This window comes from Hyla sarda, chromosome 3 (genome assembly GCF_029499605.1).
Source record: "Hyla sarda isolate aHylSar1 chromosome 3, aHylSar1.hap1, whole genome shotgun sequence".
Lineage (NCBI taxonomy): Eukaryota > Metazoa > Chordata > Amphibia > Anura > Hylidae > Hyla > Hyla sarda.
Genome location: NC_079191.1, coordinates 392,101,754 through 392,121,151, shown reverse-complemented (window position 1 = coordinate 392,121,151; position 19,398 = coordinate 392,101,754). Strand labels below are relative to the sequence as shown.

Sequence of the window (19,398 nt, the reverse complement as noted above, 5' to 3'; positions counted from 1 at the left end):
TAAATAGCAGTGGATGTGATACAAAGAGATAATGTTTGTTACCCCCCCCCCCCTTCCTAATCAAAAATTCGAGTGAATGTAAGAAACTTTCAATTATATCAATATTATTTTGTATCTATCAGAGAAAATTGGCTCTTTCTTCTGTTATCATGCTCCTTTTCTGCCCCCCCCTCCTAAGTTCCAAATCCATCATTTAAAATGTATATCCATCGTTAAAGGAAATCACCTAGGAATTGCCCATGCAAGTTATCACATAGCTATACAGCGATCCTTGCGTGAAAGATTTTTCCCTTTATTTAGCATCCCGTGGCTGTACAATAGTTGAAAAAATGGTTTTACCAAAGTTCACCAAAGCTTGCAAGCTCACTGTATGTATACGGCAATCCTGATGTAGGCGTGCACATGCACAGTATTTTGCCAGGGCTCTTAGCCTACAGAAGGAACAAATGCACGTTATATAATGGCCAGTAATAGTGCTGCTACTCATGTGCACACACAGGACAGCTCATCCTTAAAGGGGTACTCTGGTGAAAACCTTTTTTCTTTTAAATCAACTGGTGGCAGAAAGTTAAACATATTTGTAAATTACTTCTTATTCTTAATCCTTCCTGTACTTATTAGCTGCTGAATACTACAGAGGAAATTCTTTTCTTTTTGTAATGCTCTCTGATGACATCACAACCACAGTTCTCTCTGCTGACGTTATTATAATAATAACGCATTATTTATTGTTGTCCTTAGTGGGATTTGAACCCAAGTCCCCAGCACTGCAAGGCAGCAGTGCTAACCACTGAGCACCATGCTGCCCTTAGCATACATCTGCTATGCATGGTTGCTAAAATGGACAGAGATGTCAGCAGAGAGCACTGTGTTTGTGATGTCATCAGTGTTCCAAAAAGAAAAGAATTTCCTCTGTAGCATTCAGCAGCTAATAAGTACTGGAAGGATTAAGATTTTTAATAGAAGTAATTTACAAATATGTTTAACTTTCTGCCACCAGTTGATTTAAAAGAAAAAAGGTTTTCACCCGAGTACCCCTTTAAACATTACCTGAAAGGACAGGTGCGCTTTACAGTGCTGGAAATTGGTCTGTTGCTCTATCACTGCATATTATATCTAATTTAATATCAAATAAGCCCTGAAGGCTTATGGGGAAAATACCATACACAGAGTATGCCTTGTTTAAAAAAATAAAAAAGGAAGAGAAAAATGCCACTGACCTGGTGAAGTACTCTGCAACATACTCCACTGCCTTGCTAGCTGCTCCATTATAGACAATAGAGAATAAGTCAGGTTTCAGTGACAGCCAGGAAGTGAGCTTCACACTTTTATATTCTCTAAATATACAATTAGAGAAGAAAGTCTGTCTTTTAATAACATGACATTATTACTATTTCCATATTTTTAACCTTCAAATTTTTTTTCCCCAGGCTTACGATGGATTTGCCAGTATAGGAATTTCCCGATTACTTGAACCATCTGACATGGTTTTATTAGCAATCCCAGACAAGTTGACTGTCATGACGTATCTTTATCAAATTCGGGCACATTTTTGTGGACAAGAATTAAATGTGGTTCAGATTGAAGAGAACAGTAGTAAAAGCACATACAAAGTTGGCAACTACGAAACAGACACTAACAGCTCCATCGACCAGGAGAAGTTTTATGCTGAACTTAGTGACTTGAATAGCGAACCCACATTGGAACGTCAGGAAGCAATGGGCACCATACCAGATGTAGTGTCACAGAGCGACTCTTCTGTAACTAGTGACACTGTGATAAGGAACCATGATGGCAAATCCCAAGAGTTAAGTGATCAAGCCAATAATGAAAGTGACTTGACTGCACCTTTGACTAGAAGCCACCTAGAAAACGTGGGCTCTAGTAGAACTTTCGAACCTGAGAAAGTGAGGAGTGACAGCACATACACAAGTCACTCCCAAGCAAAGCCCATTGCTGCTAAAAGGAAGTTGCTGAAACCTGATGTCACAGATCTTAGCGATTTATCTTGTGTCCCAGATACTGGTAAGAATGTTTCACCATCTGCATCTGTGTCTGGAGATCTCCATGGACGTGGTGTACCGGAGCAAGCAAAGCATAGCCCACCCTCTGCACTAGAATGTAAGGGGCTGGAAACCAGCACCCAAGTCAAAACTACCAATGTTTCACCTACTGGCCTAATTGGAGACTCCTATGAAAAGGTTTTTGATAGTTCCCTTAAAGTCCCATCTATTCCACAAACTGGGATCAGTGCCCTTCTGGATGCTGCAAAAACTGCATCGAACCATTCTGATCAAACTGGAAAAACACCCGAGGTAGGTGGTACCCCCCCCCCCCCCCTTGCAATTTATTTTTGCTCAGTATAGTTTGCATTTTGTCTTGTGGGCATACGTAGGCCAACACCTCGATCTTTTACGTATGCTGAATTCCAGTGCCTTCATCATTAATGTAGAAGTGTGAAATGAGAAATGTTTTGATATGGTTATAAAACGGGGTTAATCACATTCACTATCTGCCCCACCTAATAAATCATAATGTGTCAGATCTGGTTTATAGGAGTCTGTCTAGGTGGAGTCACAGTGCTTTGGAATGCTGAATACTTTTCTTGACAGTTTCTCCAACAAAAAAAGTTCTTACCTAGAACTAGAAGTTTCTATAAGTTTTTGCATTTGGACTGATTTGTCTTTTTATTCTAACATCTTCATATTTTTCTGTACCTCTTTTTCCATTTTCACGTTTAGTTTTCCGTGTGTATATTATTTAAAGGAAATTACATACATTTTTATAACAAAAAATTACTATCCAGAGGGTAGGGAATAAGATGTCTGATCGCAGGGATCCCGCCGCTGGGGACCCCCATGATCTCCCGGCTTCACCCGGCGTTCGTTTAAAGCATCAGGTGCAGCGCCAGAGACTTGTGATGTCACAGCCACGCCCCCTCGATGCAAGTCTATGGGAGGGGTTGTGACAGCGACGTTGATCCTTTGGATAGGGTATAAGATGTCTAGGGGCGGGATACTCCTTCAAGATTTCCTTTCACTAGAACTTAAAGGCCCAGGCCAACTACTGAAAAGTAGCATTTCCCCTCCTCCACCAAACTTTACTGCTGGCACAATGCACTAAGACAGATAGCATTCTCCTGGCATTAGCCTAACCCAGACTCATCCATCAGATGCCAGATGGAGAAGTATGATTCCTTATTCCGCAGAACACATTTCCTCTGCTCCAGAGTCCTGTGCACCTCTCCATCCAAGCCTTTGTACTGTACTTGGTGATGTAAGGCTTGCATGCAGCTGCTTGGCCATAGAAATCTGTGTCATGGAGCTCCTGGTGGGGGAAATTTTTCTGTTGATTTTAATTCTAAGTGAGATTTTGGTCTCTGTAGTTATTGAGTCAGCAAAGCAATGGAGACTTTTACGGGCTATGCGTCTCAGATCTCTGTGACCCCGCTCTGTAATTTTTTGTGGTCTTGCTTTACGTTGCTTTGGTTCCTAAATGCTTTCACTTTACGAAAATACCGCTCATTGAATTAATCCATTAAAGTGCAAGTCCAAAGTTTCAGGGCAATCTTCAGCTCCAGCATGGGGAGATGCAGGCACACTTTTCTGTTGAACTTTGCTGAGCGCTTTAATAACTGTGCCCCAGTACCTTTTTCCATATAGTGAGTACATTTTGGAGCTATAGATGAGCAACTAGCAGATGGGATAAGAACCTGTTTTCCCCTAAAAAGACAATCCTCTTCCAGGCTAAGGCTGCATTCACACCTCGTTTTTAGCATACGGTTGCCGGATCCGACTGGGGAGGGGAAAACCAGGTGCTCCCGTACCCCAGCCTGACCTGCGCTGAAATCAATTTACTCTAATGATCCGACAGGAGTCAAACGGTGACTCTGGTCAGCTCATTTTTGACCCCGTATGCGGTTTCTACGGTTTTAGATCCGGTCACAAAACCGGATACGGGTCAAAAATGAGCCGACCGGAGTCACCGTTTGACTCCGGTCGTCTCATTAGAGTAAATGGATTTCAGCGTAGGTCTGGCTGGGGTACGGGAAGCGCCCGGTTTTCCCCTCCCCCAGCCAGCAACCGTAGGCTGAAAACGTGTGAATGCAGCCTTAGTGCACATTTGTGTCAGAGTCCTGTTGTGGAGTCCGCTCATGACAAAAAAAAAAACTGAGCCAGAGGTCCGTTGCACAACAGATACCAACGTATCCAGTCTGATTCCATTGACTTTTATGGGGGTCCGCCTGGTTGCATCTGATATCCATTAGCTAGCAGGATTTGAGTGATATAAAAAAACTGGATAAAACTGTCTGAGCGTTCTGCACAACCCTAACGTTATCAGATCGATCATGTGTAACCTACCTATGTCCCTGTCCTGGCTTACCCAACCATGTATATGGACAGGTGACTGTTTCCTTGTCTGAATTAATATGGAGTGATACTTTATTATTACTTTTCCTGCTTTTCCGCTTTGCTTATCTTATTTTGTGGTTGTAAAGAAACTTTCCAAGTGCAGACAGCAAGGGAGGAACGTCTGTCACCCGAGAGTCAACAAGTAGGAGCGCTTGCTAAATTTCATCACATCACCTTGCATTATGCACATTAACAAAGACACATTTTGTTTATACAGATTACAAATTAGAGGGCTGGGAGCGTCTTTATGTGCTTTACTGCACGCGTGTCACTTTTGGTTCCTTTCAGGTTGTAAATCACTTCACATAGATTATTGGATTGTAAATCTCTCGGAGTCTTTGTGTCTCTGCAAATCATTCTGGGCAGCACAGTAGCAGGGAACATGACTGACTTTCCTCATATTACATGTTAGTTATGAGCCCATTAACTTCATAACCTGCTAAATTTGGAGCTTTGGTTTATTTTATTGTTTTAAGGCGTAACATTAGGACAAGGGACATGGTATTAGCTCAGCAAGCAAGGACGTACAAATATAGGGACAGCAGGTACAGCTGTAATGCAGTCGATGTAAAGGGGCTCAGATCAGGTTGGGCTCCAAACCTAATTAAAGAAAAAGTAAACCAGCGTTGCTCACCTACCTTTTTTCCAGCATACAAGGGAGCACTGAAAGCCAATGAGACAATATAATACATACATAGCAAAAAATGAATCCTTCTCCCAGACAACATAAAACCTTCAATGCTTTATTGATCTATTGAATGCATATATCACCAGTGCGTTTCTCATGACTAAGGGCACTAGTGTGCATCCGAAACACGCCGGTGACATATGAAATGTGTGGTTTTGCAGCTCTGACCCTTTTTCTTCCACAGAGAAGAGCTGCATTATTTAGACAGACTTTTTTCTTTTGCTTTGTGTCAGCAGGATATGCCAATCATTGTCTGCCACGGTCTCCCGTCAGTGATTTTCTTTTTTTTTTAGTTTTATAGGTCTTCAAGCAAAATATAAAAAATGTATATGCCTAAATATGTTATAGGCAGCAGGGATGTGGAATTCCTTTCACCTGATGCCCGGGACATGCAGTACCGGGCAGGTGAATTTTTCAGGCTCATAGCCCTGCTTTGGGCAAGCAGGGCCGACCTGAAAGCCCCCGACGAGCACGGCGGCACTCAGAGGGGTGTATGGAGTGGGCTCCTGACTTGTGCCCGCGCCATACTCTGCAGCCCCCAGCTGTTTTTTTCAGTAGCTGGGGGCCACCGCTAATAGCCAGCATGTGGCGATCCCGATTGTCGCGGCTGGCTATTAACCCTTTCTGTCATAGATAGATCCTGGCTAGACTAGGCTTTATCAATGGAGCTCAGAGCACACAGTGTGTGCAGAGTTCAATAGAGTTCAGTATAACTCCATTGATCTATATGAGGAATTTAATGATTCCTCCTAAAAGTCCCCAAGGGACTAATAAAGTATAAAAAAAAATGTTTAATAAAAGTTTAAAAGACACACATTAACCCCTTCCATATTAAATGTTCAAATCACCCCCTTTTCCTATATAAAAACATGTAAACATAATAAAAATAAATATATTTGGTATTGCATAATTGTACAAACTATTAAAATATAACATTACATATCCCATACAGTAAAAAAATACCAAACCTTAGAGTTGGAATTTTATAATATCCCAGTAAAAAGTTAAAAGCAATTAAAAAGTCAGATCAATACCAAAATGGTACCGATACAAAAAACTGATTATGGCGCAAAAAAATTTGCCCTCATACAGCCTGGTATACGAAATAAAATAAAAAAGCTACAGGGTTCAGAAAATAGCAATAACATTTTCTTTAAAAAGTTCAGAATTTTTTTTAAATTAGTAAAACATGACGGAAACTACAAATCTGGTATTGCTGTAATCAAGACGACCTAAATTATCAAAACATGTTAGCTGACCACAAGGTAAATGGCGTAAAAAAAAAGAACATTTTTATTTCAATTTCACCTCACCAATATATATTTTGTTTGTTTCGGAAAACTGTTATGGAAAACTAAAAGGTATCATTACAAAGTACAATTGGTTTTGCAAAAAAAAACAAAAAACAAGCCCTTATAGGAGTCTGTAGATGGAAAAATAAGAGTTATGGCTATTATAGGGCAAGGAGGAAAAAACGAGAGTGTAGAAGAGTAAATTGGCCCAAACAAGTGGATCGTCATGAGGGACAAGTAGATTGGGCTCTGTTCTAGTCCCTTGGGCAAGTTTATTTTTTTTTATTTCCACACCTCTGTAGGCATATAGGCTATGTTCACACGTACGTTTTCCGCTGCAGAAATTCTGATTGCAGATTTGCTGCCGACCCATTAAAGTCAATGGGTAGCAACATGATTAACTTGTGGATTTTGTACGTGTGAACGTATCCTAAAGGCGGGGAAATCTTGTCATTGTCAATTTGTCATTGTTTTAAGTGGATTTCGGTGCATACAATGCACCAACATATGTCCCTTAAATCGTGAGCAATGTGCGACCCATTGTTTTCAGTGGAGGTTTGTATGGTAGTCCACACTCAACTGCAGCGTATACTTCAAATGCACTTTAACAAGTGACCTGTGATAGGGCTGGGCGGTATACCGGTTCATACCGAATACCGAAATTTTTGTGCTGCCTGATATGACTTTTAACCAATACCGCAATACCGGTTTGGGCCCTCCCCCTCGGGAATGAATGAATTGTCAGCCCAGCGCTGCGCTGTCCCCACATCGGGAACTAATCATATGTGACCCGCTATCGCTGTTCTGTCCCCATCGGGGTACTACTCACATATGTCACCCGCAAGCGCTGCACTCCTGGTCCTCCTGTTTGTTGGGGCCGCCGACGCTGACACTCTATACCAGTGGTCTTCAACCTCCAGATGTTGCAAAACTACAACTCCCAGCATGCTGGGAGTTGTAGTTTTGCAACATCTGGAGGTCCGCAGGTTGAAGACCACTGATCTATACTGTATCCCTATGCCCGGGCTGCAAAAGATAAACAAAATAAACTTTAACTCACCTTCCCCATCGGTCCGGACCAGCTTCCTAGAGAATGGAACGTCGGACAGGCGTCAGCCTATCACCGGCCGCAGCGATGTTCCGCCTCGGCCAGTGATAGGTTGAGCGCACTGTCATGTAAGAAGCCGGCTTCTTACATGACAGTGGGCTCGGCCTATCCCCGGCCGAGGCGGAACATGGCTGCGGCCGGTGATAGGCTGACGGCTGTCCGACGTTCACATCCCCAGCGTAAGGCCGAAGCTTATTTTTGTTTACCATTTTGCAGCCCGGGCAAAGAAATACAGCTATAGAGTGTCAGCGTCGGTGGCCGCAACAAACAGGAGGACGAGGAGAGCAGCCCTTGCGGGTGACATGAGTAGTACCCCGATGGGGACAGTGCAGCGCTGTGCTAATAATTTTTTTTTTTTTTGGGGGGGGGGGGGAATACCGTTATATACCGTGGAACTGACATAAGTTACAAAAATACCGCAATACACATATTTGGCCATACCGCCCAGCTCTAACCTGTGACTTATTCTTTTTGATTTGAAAAAAAAAAAAAAAAAGTTTTTATTAAACATTAATAACAAAGACAACATCCGCTGCAAGTAGGCGGAAATCAAACTATAAGAAAAAAAAAGGGGAAAAACAGACATCGGAAATGGGGAGTCCATACAATCAGTACTGAAACATATACATACGCCGGTCAGGCGCTAGATAGCACAAAGTAGGCAGGCCAATAAAACCGAGACAATGCAGTTTCCAGCAGGGGGGGTAGAGGGAGCCAGAAACAAAGGAGGGGAGACAAGTAAAGGAGGACAGCCCCTCACAGGGGAGGATGGCCAGTATCTAGGGCCAGTGGCTGAGAAACAGGCTGAGGAGAAGACAGGGACAGGGCCCGATGCTCAGGGGAGGACAAAAAGTCGGCCCACGGCGACCAGCGCAGCTGGAAACGCTCAGGTTTGGACGCCATGTCCGCGATGCACTCCTCCATCCCGTAGATGTATTGCACCTCACCTACCCAGTCAACCAAAGTCGGGGACAGGACGGATTTCCATTTGCGGGGGAGAACCCTACGGGCGGCAGATAGAAGAGTACCGATCAGACCCTTTTTCAGTGATTTCAATTGACCCGGTACCATTGACAGGCCACTTGGGGGGTATGAGGGACAGCGGAACCTGAAATCTTGGACACGGCAGACAAGACACCGGTCCAGAAAGACTGCAAAAGTGCTCAGTCATACCAGACGTGAAGCATGGTCCCAGGGGCCGAGCCGCATCTCCAGCATAAATTAGGGACAGATGGAAAGCACCGGTGCAGTAGAGCCGGAAGACTGTACCACCTGTATAAAACTTTGAAATTGGTTTCTTGCAATTGTACAGATACTGAGGACCCATGGCACAAGGCATACGCCTTAGTCCAGTCCAAAGAATTAGGGGTGCAGCCCAGCTCCCGGGACCAACCCTCCTGGTGAGTTGGGACCTGCGAGGTGCATGTAGACATCAAGAGGACATAGATAACAGAAATCAAGTGTCCCGGGGACTCACCTGCCAGACATAAAGATTCAAACGGGAGGGGAGGTCTATGGAGGTCAAGGGACTGTTTCCAGGTAGAGTAAAAATGGGAGAGCTGGTTGTATTGCCATACCTGAGCAGGCGTGTGATGTTCCTCCCGTAGGACCTCCGCCAGTGGTTTCAAGGAGCCTGAGTGGAGAACGTGAACAAATAGAAAAGTCTGTCCACGAGACCTACCTAGGAAGGGCCCCACTCGTCCACCCGGTGTAAAGTCAGGATTGTCACGTATAGACGTCAGGGGACCATTGGGGCGTAGGAGGCCTGCCCTGCCCAAGTGGCGCTGGCATGCCCGAAGCACGGTGCGCGCTATATATGGGAGTTTCGCCTGGAGAGATGTGGTCCAGTAGGATGCCCGCGTCCAAGGCAGGGATGTGAGCGGGACCGGAGCAAGGAGGGCCTCCAAATGCACCCACAGCTTACCAGTTGAGTGGTGGAATCAGTCCATTATCCTAGTCGCAACAGAAGCCATGTAGTAGAGATGAGGGTCCGGCAGGGCCAGACCGCCATGCAATTTGGGGTGAGTTAATCCCTTCCGAGCCATGCGGTGACCTCGTTGGCCCCACACATATTTAGTAAAAACTTTATTTATGGTCATAAAAAAGGAGCGGGGGAGAAGGATAGGAATAGTCTGAAAGAGGTAAAGAAGTCTGGGCAGGAGATTCATTTTAAGTATGTTAACTCGTCCAATCCAGGAAAAGTCCCGTCTGTCCCAATTGGTCAAGTCAGAGGAAAAGGAGGTAAGTAGGGGGCCGAAGTTCAAGTCATATAGGCGCGTCAAATCACTGGGGACCTGGACCCCTAGATATTTAAAGGAGCCGGACGCCCAACGAAAGGCATATTGGTCCCTGAGCTCCGCCACACCTCCAGGACCCAGGGAGACATTCAAGGCCACACTCTTAGATATATTTAATTTGTAATTGCTATAGCGACTGTATTCATCTAAGAGAGCGAAGAGGGCAGGTAGGCTACCACCAGGGTCTGACAGGTACAGTAACAGGTCATCAGCAAAGGCAGCACACTTGACAACCTCACCCTTGATCGGCACCCCCCGGACCCGTTCGTTCTGCCTGATGGCTTGCAAGAGATGTTCCATGGCTAGGACATATAGGAGGGGGAACAGGGGGCACCCTTGTCTCGTGCTGTTTCGAATGGCGATAGGAGAGGAGAGAGAGCCATTAATCCGTATCCTGGCCTGAGGGGGAGTATACAGGGCAAAAATACGTGACAACATTAGCGGGCCTAAACCCAGGTGAGACAGAACACCCCTCAAGAACCCCCACGCCACCCTATCGAAAGCCTTCTCGGCATCCAGGGACAATAAGACACAAGGCAACCGAGAAGATTGAGCATGGTGGATCACAGAGCAGGTCTTAAGGGTATTATCCCTGGCCTCTCTGGCAGGTACGAAGCCCCACCTGATCAGGGTGAATGAGGATCCCCAACAACGGGTTCAGTCTAAGGGCCAGTAATGTGGCGTACAATTTTGCGTCCACATTAATAAGGGATATGGGACGATAACTTTGGCAAAGGTTCGGGTCCTTGCCCTCCTTTGGGATCACAGTAATAAATGCTTGGAGAAAGGAGCCAGGGAAGGGGGACTTGGCAGAAACTGAGTTAAAGGAGGCTAGCAGGGCTGTGACTTATTCTTGTGTATTTCATGCAGAAGACTTATAAAAAAAAAGCCTGTATACAGATTAGTGTAATTGAATGGGACTAATACATGCCCAACATCACAACAAAACCCATGCATATAAAGAGTGAAATATGCGGTACACATAAGAAGGTTGCCTCTGATTTGTACGGCATATATCCCTGTGTGTTTTTCCAAAAGGGAAAATTCACTGTTTCACCCTAACGTAGATAGAGGATGCCGTATGCTTTGCACTGAACTCAATGCTCATCTTGTTTGACCATGTGATTTTAATACATGAGGCCACAGTATATTCTGAAATTACCTGCTGGAAACATTAGTCAATCGATGCAATAAGCAGCTTTAACAATACTGCCTTAGAGAAGGTTAAAATAAATTCCATAAATGCTTTGTCAATGTCATTATGTTCCAGGTTGGCAAAATATCAATCTTCTCATAGCCTGGCAACTCATTCTGAATGTGGTTTGTGAAGAAGCATCTAAGCAAAAGATTGTTTGAAAACTGGCAGCCCCCAATGCATGTCAGGCTGACCCCAATATACATGTCCTCCAGAAGGAAGAGTTGCTTGCTCTCTTGTGCCACCTACTGGAGGTAGTGTCAGTGCTAGGTCACTTTAAGGCTAGGTTCATACTACGGAATTTCCACCTGCAATTCCTCTTTGAAATTGCAGGCAGAAATTCTGCTTGCTAAAATGTATAGTGTAGTGAATGGGTTTCCGTTCACAAATTCACACTTCGGAATTTGTGAAGCGGAATTTGTGAACGTAAAATCCGCTTGGAAATTTCCGCCTGAAGAAAGGGGTTGCTCTTTCTTCAGGCGGAAATCCGCGCGGAACACATTGCAGTCTATTGGAGACTGCAGTGTCCACGCGGTCCTAGCGCCGACTGATTCAGTCAGCGCTGGCTGCACTCGGAATCTCCGGGTGGAAATTTTCTGCCCGGAGATTCCGTAGTCTGAACCTAGCCTAAAGGTAATCTGCCAGCTTTATTTGCTGGTAAGATCTGTAGACTGCACAGCTGTTAGGCTAGGTTCACACTGCAGAATCTCCGGGCAGAAAGTTTCCACCCGGAGATTTCAAGTGCTGCCAGTGCCGCGCGGACACTGCAGTCTCCAATAGACCACAATGTGTTCCGCGAGTATTTCTGCCTGAAATTTCCAAGCGCGTTTTCCGTTCACAAATTCCGCTTCACAAATTCCGTAGTGTGAATTTGTGAACGGAAACCCATTCACCACACTATACATTTTAGCAAGCGGAATTTCTGCCTGCAATTTCAAAGCGGAATTGCAAGCAGAAATTCCGTACCTAGCCTTAGGGTATAAAAGCAAATTGTACCATTCCTAGGGCTGAAAAAAATCTCCGTTTTGTTTCTCTTTAAGTGTCAAGGAGGCAGAGCTGAGCTGCTTAAAGGGGTACTCCGGTGGAAAACTTTTTTTTTTTAAATCAACTGTTGCCAGAAAGTTAAACAGATTTGTAAATTAAGAAGAAAAAAAGGGGTTGGTGCAGCTCACAATTTCCTACTGTCCGAGGTATCGGGGGCAATCACTTATAACCAAAGTGATGAAATAATCTAAATATGTTGTGCAAAAATAGCCCAAACCTCAAGGATAGTAGTTTAAAAAAAAGGTTAAAAAATTTTTTCAAGACTGTGCTTCAATTAACCAGATATTTTATTAGATGTATAAGATTTTAATTGTGTATATTCCTCACACAGGGCCCTTGTGGCAGGAAAAGTAAATGGCAAATATAACAAAATATGCAGTGATAAAATCAATGTAAAAAATTGACCGTATAAAACATACAGAGGGACATTTATCAATGTTTGCTTATGTATTCCTTTTTTTAGTACTTTTTTCCTTACTTTTTTTTTGCTTATGTGCGACTTATTTATCAACTGCTTTCAGCCTGTTGATAATTTTCTTTCACGTAAGCAATTTTTCCTTTTTTTTTTTACTTTGGTAGTAGCTTTTTCTGCTCCATGTTTGAGCTGGAGTAAATTTAGTAAATTTTTAACCTTGTTGCGACTTTTTTTTGCGCAGTTGCGACTTTCGCAGTTAATAAATACCTGACTACCCGTAGTCCATTTTAAAATTATTACTACGTAGTTAAGTTTTGGAAAACTTGCTTTTCTCGCTTTCCAGTCAAAATGTCGCACGAAAAATCGCGTAGTCGCAGGTGCGACATTTGTGCGACACCCACTGTCGGCTTACAGTGGGTTCTATGTGGTCATAGGCTAGAACGTGTTTTCGGGGTACTCAGGCAAATAATTCTAGACCCCTTCCTCAATAGCTGTCTGAACATCACAGCACGATACCATCACCAGGATCGGGTAATATTTAATCACTACTGCAATAACTTTTATGGACATTCAACCAATATTATTTCCCCATACACAGACTGTTTAGTATCCGGACGTCCAGTAACTGAATTTAGTAATTCACTGTATGTTTTATACGGTCAATTTTTTTCATTGATTTTATCACTGCATATTTTGTTATATTTGCCATTTTTTTAACTACTATCCTTGAGGTTTGGGCTATTTTTGCACAACATATTTAGATTTGTAAATGACTTTTATTTAAAAAAATCTTGATCCTTCTAGTACTTATTAGCTGCTGAATACTACAAAGGAAATAATTTTCTTTTTGGAACACAGAGCTCTCTGCTGACATCATGACCACAGTGCTCTCTGCTGACATCTCTGTCCATTTTAAGAAATGTCCAGAGTAGAAGAAAGTCCCCATAGCAAACATATGCTGCTCTGAACAGTTCCTAAAATGGACAGAGATGTCAGCAGAGAGCACTGTGTTAATGTTGTCAGCAGTGAGCTATGTGTTCCAAAAAGAAAAGAATTTCCTCTGTAGTATTCAGCAGCTAATAAGTACTGGAAGAATTAAGATTTTTTTAATAGAAGTAATTTACTAATGTTTAACTTTCTGGCACCAGTTGATAAAAAAAAAAAAAAAATGGGTTCCACCTTAGTAGCCCTTTAAGTGCCACGCCTGGCATGCCTCCTCTCTTGCCCTTGCCTTCCAGGCCCTCCATGATTGATTTTAAGAGCCCTATGCATCAGTCATGTAGACAGACAAGATACCATTTTAAATAGGACATGCTCTGAGCTCAGCCTCCCCCTCCCTGTAGAACAGACAATGTTAGGAAGTTCCATTGGCTCCCTTCCCTGCCGCACATATCGGGAGCTTATTATGTTCAACGTATATGTGTCTATTTATGTACGTTTAGGCATAACTTCCAGATGGCTGGCGATGTTTCGGGTAAACTTTGTACACAAGTTACTTATTCGACAACCAAAAATGTGTGAGTGTTAAATCAACCCTTACCCACCCCCATTTGCAAGGTGGGGAAGGTTTTTTTTCTCTGAAGTTCCATGCAAGTCTATGGAACTTCTGCTACATCTCCTGATCACATTAGTCTTGAGCAGCAGAGATTGCCCGGGACTTTTAAACATCCTGACAACTATAATTACTTACTATGGGGTCCAGGATATGAGGTTGAAAGATAGATATAAATAAAATTTCAAGAAGCAGTCATGTTGAACTTTGCTTTCTTTTTGCTCACCCCAATAAATCCCATTGTTGGATTTATATATACTGTACAGTGTCAGGTATTTTCCGTAAGTTGGCCATCTACACATTGGTAATTCAAGATCTGAATGGAAAGATAGCCATTGGGGATGTGGAGGTATTAGTCATGTCACACTCACACCATTCCTATGGGATACATCATGATGTATTGACTCATGCCACATCCTGCCTCCCAGCACACGGTTTTCTGTACCCCTGGTCTAATACAGGACTGTGAAAAAAAATTCTGTATACCACCAATTATTGCATAGGTGTCACATTGGTTGTTTTTCAACACCTCTGTCTGCCATAAAAAAAAAATAGCTTGCAGTAAGTCCACAATGTTCAAGTTGTCTCATAAAAGACCTGTACCAAAGAGGCAGAAAGACCTGGCACAGCTGACTAATGGCTCTCCGTACTGTGGCGGGGTGATGAGACCTATCCGTTCCCGACTGGTGAAGTGTGGTGCTAGACGTGTGTGGAAGGTAAGCACATTTGTATGTAGCAGAAAGAAAAGTAACACGTAGCGACTCACCACTTCTGTAGAAACTTGTTTAATAGTGCAGGTTGGCGTACAGCTGGCACATAACAACGGGAACGGGTGTGCAGGGAGGGCTAGACGTGGCGGGGGGAGCTCGAGACGATGGATCCTATTTCGCGTCCAGTGACGCTTCTTCCGGTCCTCCGGACCGGAAGAAACGTCACTGGACGCGAAATAGGATCCATCGTCTCGAGCTCCCCCCGCCACGTCTAGCCCTCCCTGCACACCCGTTCCCGTTGTTATGTGCCAGCTGTACGCCAACCTGCACTATTAAACAAGTTTCTACAGAAGTGGTGAGTCGCTACGTGTTACTTTTCTTTCTGCTATATGTCTCATAAAAGACATTCATGGTATATTCACATTTTGCCAAGCTGTCAGCAATCTTTATGCCTATGAACTGCATGTACCAGGGCGCCCTGCCCAGGCATCACAAGTAATGTACAGGATGCACAAGTATTGTACAAACATCTGCTCACTACAAGGAGAGCCAGATATGACTGGTTGGCAGTAGCCTCACATTATCTACTTCAGTGGTCTCCAAACTGTGGACCTCCAGATGTTGCAAAACTACAACTCTCAGCATGCCTGGACAGTCAACTGTTGTCCAGGCATACTGGGAGTGGTAGTTTTGCAACATCTGCAGGTCCTGTTTTCCGGGCATCCTGGGAGTTGTAGTTTTTCAACAGCTGGAGGTCCCCAGTTTAAAGACCACTGATCAAGAAGCCGCTTTGAGGATGTTTAGCTGTCACCCAGTACATTCTTGGTCCTATGCAATTTTACTGGCAATTTTATGTTGCCTGGTGTTATATTATTATATTATGTTATGTTATTCTTTCCACCAAGCTATGACCAAACTATCAGGGGTGTTACTATAAGGAGTACATAGGGTACCTAGGAGCCTAAAGGGCCCATAAGGGCTTTCTTTCTTTTCTTTATAAGTAGACTACTACTATACATTACATAAGCATTACATCTGGGGTTCTTGTAACAGATTTTGCATTGCGGCCCATGTTACGCCTCTACAAGCTATTACTTTGCACCACACCCATTTGTTGTAAGTAGGAACAAGGGAATCGAATCTGACGAATCCGAATTCGATACAAATTTCAGTAAAAATTCGATTTGTAACGAATACAAACATCGCCATGATTTTATCACGCAAATCGCTTCTTTAAACTCCATTTAGTGCGGTCTAAGCTCCAGGGCATCTAAAATGGCGCATCCACATGTGAGGACATGGGGCAAGGAATCCTGAGAAGGCAGGAACAAGGGTCAGCGGGATGATCCTGAATCACATGCAGGATGCAGCCTATCAGCAGTCAGCCACCCCTGTGATGTCACAGCCCTATATATTCGGCAGCCATCTTGCGACCAGTCACTTCAGCCTTTTATTGCAGAGAGAGAGAGAGAGGGACAGACAGCAGTGTGTGTTGCACAGAAAAGCATTTTTACAGCAGCGATACATCTCCCAGTCACATCAGCATTCTATTGCAGAGAGGGACAGAGAGCAGTGTGTGTTGCACGGAAAAGCTTTTTTACAGTAGTGATTCACCTAAAACCCAAATCCAACCTAAAAGCACTGATAGGGAAGGGAGTGAGATTGAGAGAGAGTGCAATTTTGGGTGTAGTACACAGCGACTGTGTGCTGCAGCACTGGTGTGTACAACAACTGAAAAGCTAATAGCCAGCAAGTTAGGGTGAGCAGAGCACTAAAAGCATATTGTCCTCCATTAACCCCTTAAGGACTCAGGTTTTTTCCGTTTTTGCACTTTCGTTTTTTTCCTCCTTACCTTAAAAAAATCATAATTCTTTCAATTTTGCACCTAAAAATCCATATGATGGCTTATTTTTTGTGCCACCAATTCTACTTTGTAATGACATCAGTCATTTTACCCAAAAATCTACGGCAAAAAAAAAATTATTGATCTCCAAAATTGGCTTAAAAACGCCATTTTGTAACTTTGGGGGCTTCTGTTTCTACGCAGTTCCTTTTTATTGGTACAAATGGCACGTTCTCTTTATTCTGTAGGTCCATACGATTAAAATGATACCCTACTTATATAGTTTTGATTTTTGGCATACTTCTGGAAAAAATCATAACTACATGCAGGAAAATTAACACGTTTAAAATTGTCATATTTTGAGCCCTATAACTTTTTTTCTGCTTACGGGGCGATATGAGGTCTCATTTTTTGCGCAGTGATCTGATGTTTTATTGGTACCATTTTTGTATTGATCAGACTTTTTGATCGCTTTTTATTCATTTCTTTCATGATATTAAAAGTAACCAAAAATACGCTATTTTGGACTTTGGAACATTTTTGCACGTAAGCCATTGACCGTGCGGCTTAATTAACAATATATTTTTTATAATTCGGACATTTCTGAATGCTACGATACCACATGTTTATTTTTATTTACACAGCTTTTTTTTATGGGAAAAGGGGGGGGGATGATTCAAACTTTTATTAGGGAAGGGGACTATAACACTGCACACACTGATCTTTTACATTGATCATTGTTATCCCATAGGATAACATTGATCAAGGATTCTGACGCTTGACTGCTCATGCCTTGATCTCAGGCACTGAGCAGTCATTCGGCGATTGGACACGCAGGAGGCAGGTAGGGATCCTCCTGATGTCCTACAAGCTGTTCGCCACAGTGGTCCCAAACAGTTAACTGAGTTGGCCGGGACTGGTTTACTTTCACTTTAGACGCAGTGATCAACTTTGAACGCCGCGTCTAAAGGGTTAATAGTGTGCGGCACCGCGATTAGTGCCGCGCTATTAGCCATGGCCGGGCCCTACCCGCTATGATGCTGCGACACGATGACCCTCCCTTTCTATAACGCTGTGGCCTCGCATTATAGAAAGGGAACGATTAAGTGTAACCTGTGCGTACATCTAAGTGGTGTACCATTTTGTTCCTGTTAAAGTCTTAAGGGCCTAGATACTGTGAAAGGCCAGGCATAAGTACACACCTGCTGGTGTTGTAGACAAATACTGTTTTAAGCGTACTGGAGCGCATTGGGCTTTCCTCATAAGTGGATATCACATACGTACATCTAAGTGGTGTACCATTTTGTTCCTGTTAAAGTCTTAAGGGCCTTGATACTATGAAAGGCCAGCCAAAAGTACACACCTGCTAGTGTTTAGTGATGAGCGGCATTGCCCATATTCGAATTTGCAAGATTTCGCAAATATATAGACGAATATTCGTCCTCTATTCGCGAATTTCACGTATTCATTATATTCGCATACTCACATGTGTGAATATTCGCGTATTCGAGGAAGAAAACAGTGAGGGGGTGGGCAACTTTACTATTGGTTGCGAGGGATGTTGTTGATAACCTCTGACAAGTGTATTTGCATCATTCTAATTGGCCCACAAGTGAAAAGAAGGAATATGCGAAAATTCACGTATGAGAATATTTGCACATGGGAAGTCACATATGCGAATATTCACATATGCGGAAAAAATTCGAATATTCGCAATTTCAAATATATAGCGAATATATTCGCAATATAAATTTGAAATGCGAATATTCACGCTCAACACTACTGGTGTTGTAGACAACTACTGTTTTAAGCGTAGTGGAGTGTATTGTGCTCCCCTCATATACCCACTAAGTATGTCAGGCAGAGAGGTGTCAGGACGTGCACAGAGGAGTGGCAGAGGCCTAAATTCATCAGGCAGAGGTCGCAGCAGACTAGGGGAAAGTGGCAGAAGTCGCAGCGAGAGGCCTAAGCTCCTGGTATCAGCTAGCAGTCGTGTCTCAACCAGCAACCCATCTGCCATCATCTACTGGTTAACACGGTCATCCACTTCATCACAAGTGACATCTGACACCCCCAGTCAACAGTCGGTGGGTTCCTCAGACGCAAACCTCAGTTGGCATGGCCTGGGAGCAGTCCCTGTCCTCCAATTGCCTCTGTCCTATGCTGTTCCCTCCCCCACAGAAGTATCTTATGCTGTGGGTTCAGCTCCACTATTTAGTGAGGACGCTCTACTAGAGGACAGTCAGCAGCTACAGCCCAGCCAAGAAGTGGAGGAGACATTCGTCGCTTCCTCCGCTAGGCGGGCAAGTAGTAATGAGGAGAGTGGCATGGGAGGTGGTGTGAGCATTCAGGCTCCAAAAGCAGACACTGTTGAGGAACCTGAGGAGAAAATCAGTGACGTGCAGACACAGCTCGATGTTGATGAAGCCGATCGCACTTGGGAGCCGGGTGCGGAAGGAGGACAAGAGGGTTGCAGGTTGCCGTGAGGCAGTAGCTGAGCCAGCAAGGTGGTAGCATGGTTGGCAGTCAGCATGGTAGCAGAAGTGAAAAGTCTGGAGCCAAACGTGCCCGGGGTAGACCACCTGCTTTGCGGCAGCTTTCCTTCCCGGGAGGTAGTGAAACGGGAGTTGGCGGCAGTAGCAGTCAATCAGTGCAGACTGTTGGTGGGAAAATCAGCTACTCGGCGGTGTGGCAGTTTTTCATAAAGCATCTGGAGGATGTTAACCTGGCCATATGCAAGATGTGTCGGCAGAAGGTGAAGAGTGACCAATGTTGGCACCACGGCCCTGCGTCAACATATGCAGCATCACCATAAAGCGGCCCGGGAGAACCGTTGTTCCGA

The 19,398-nt window shown here is 43.8% G+C and overlaps 1 protein-coding gene across 8 annotated transcripts in view; it reads left to right on the top strand.

The window, feature by feature from the left end:
- EHBP1 (EH domain binding protein 1) overlaps positions 1-19,398 on the top strand; it is a 430,856-nt gene that overhangs the window by 245,928 nt on the left and 165,530 nt on the right. For all 8 annotated transcript variants that reach the window (XM_056568010.1, XM_056568005.1, XM_056568009.1 and 5 more), the window contains one exon: positions 1,431-2,315. In XM_056568010.1, the coding sequence (XP_056423985.1) occupies positions 1,431-2,315 (885 nt within the window). The remainder of the gene's footprint in view (positions 1-1,430; positions 2,316-19,398) is intronic.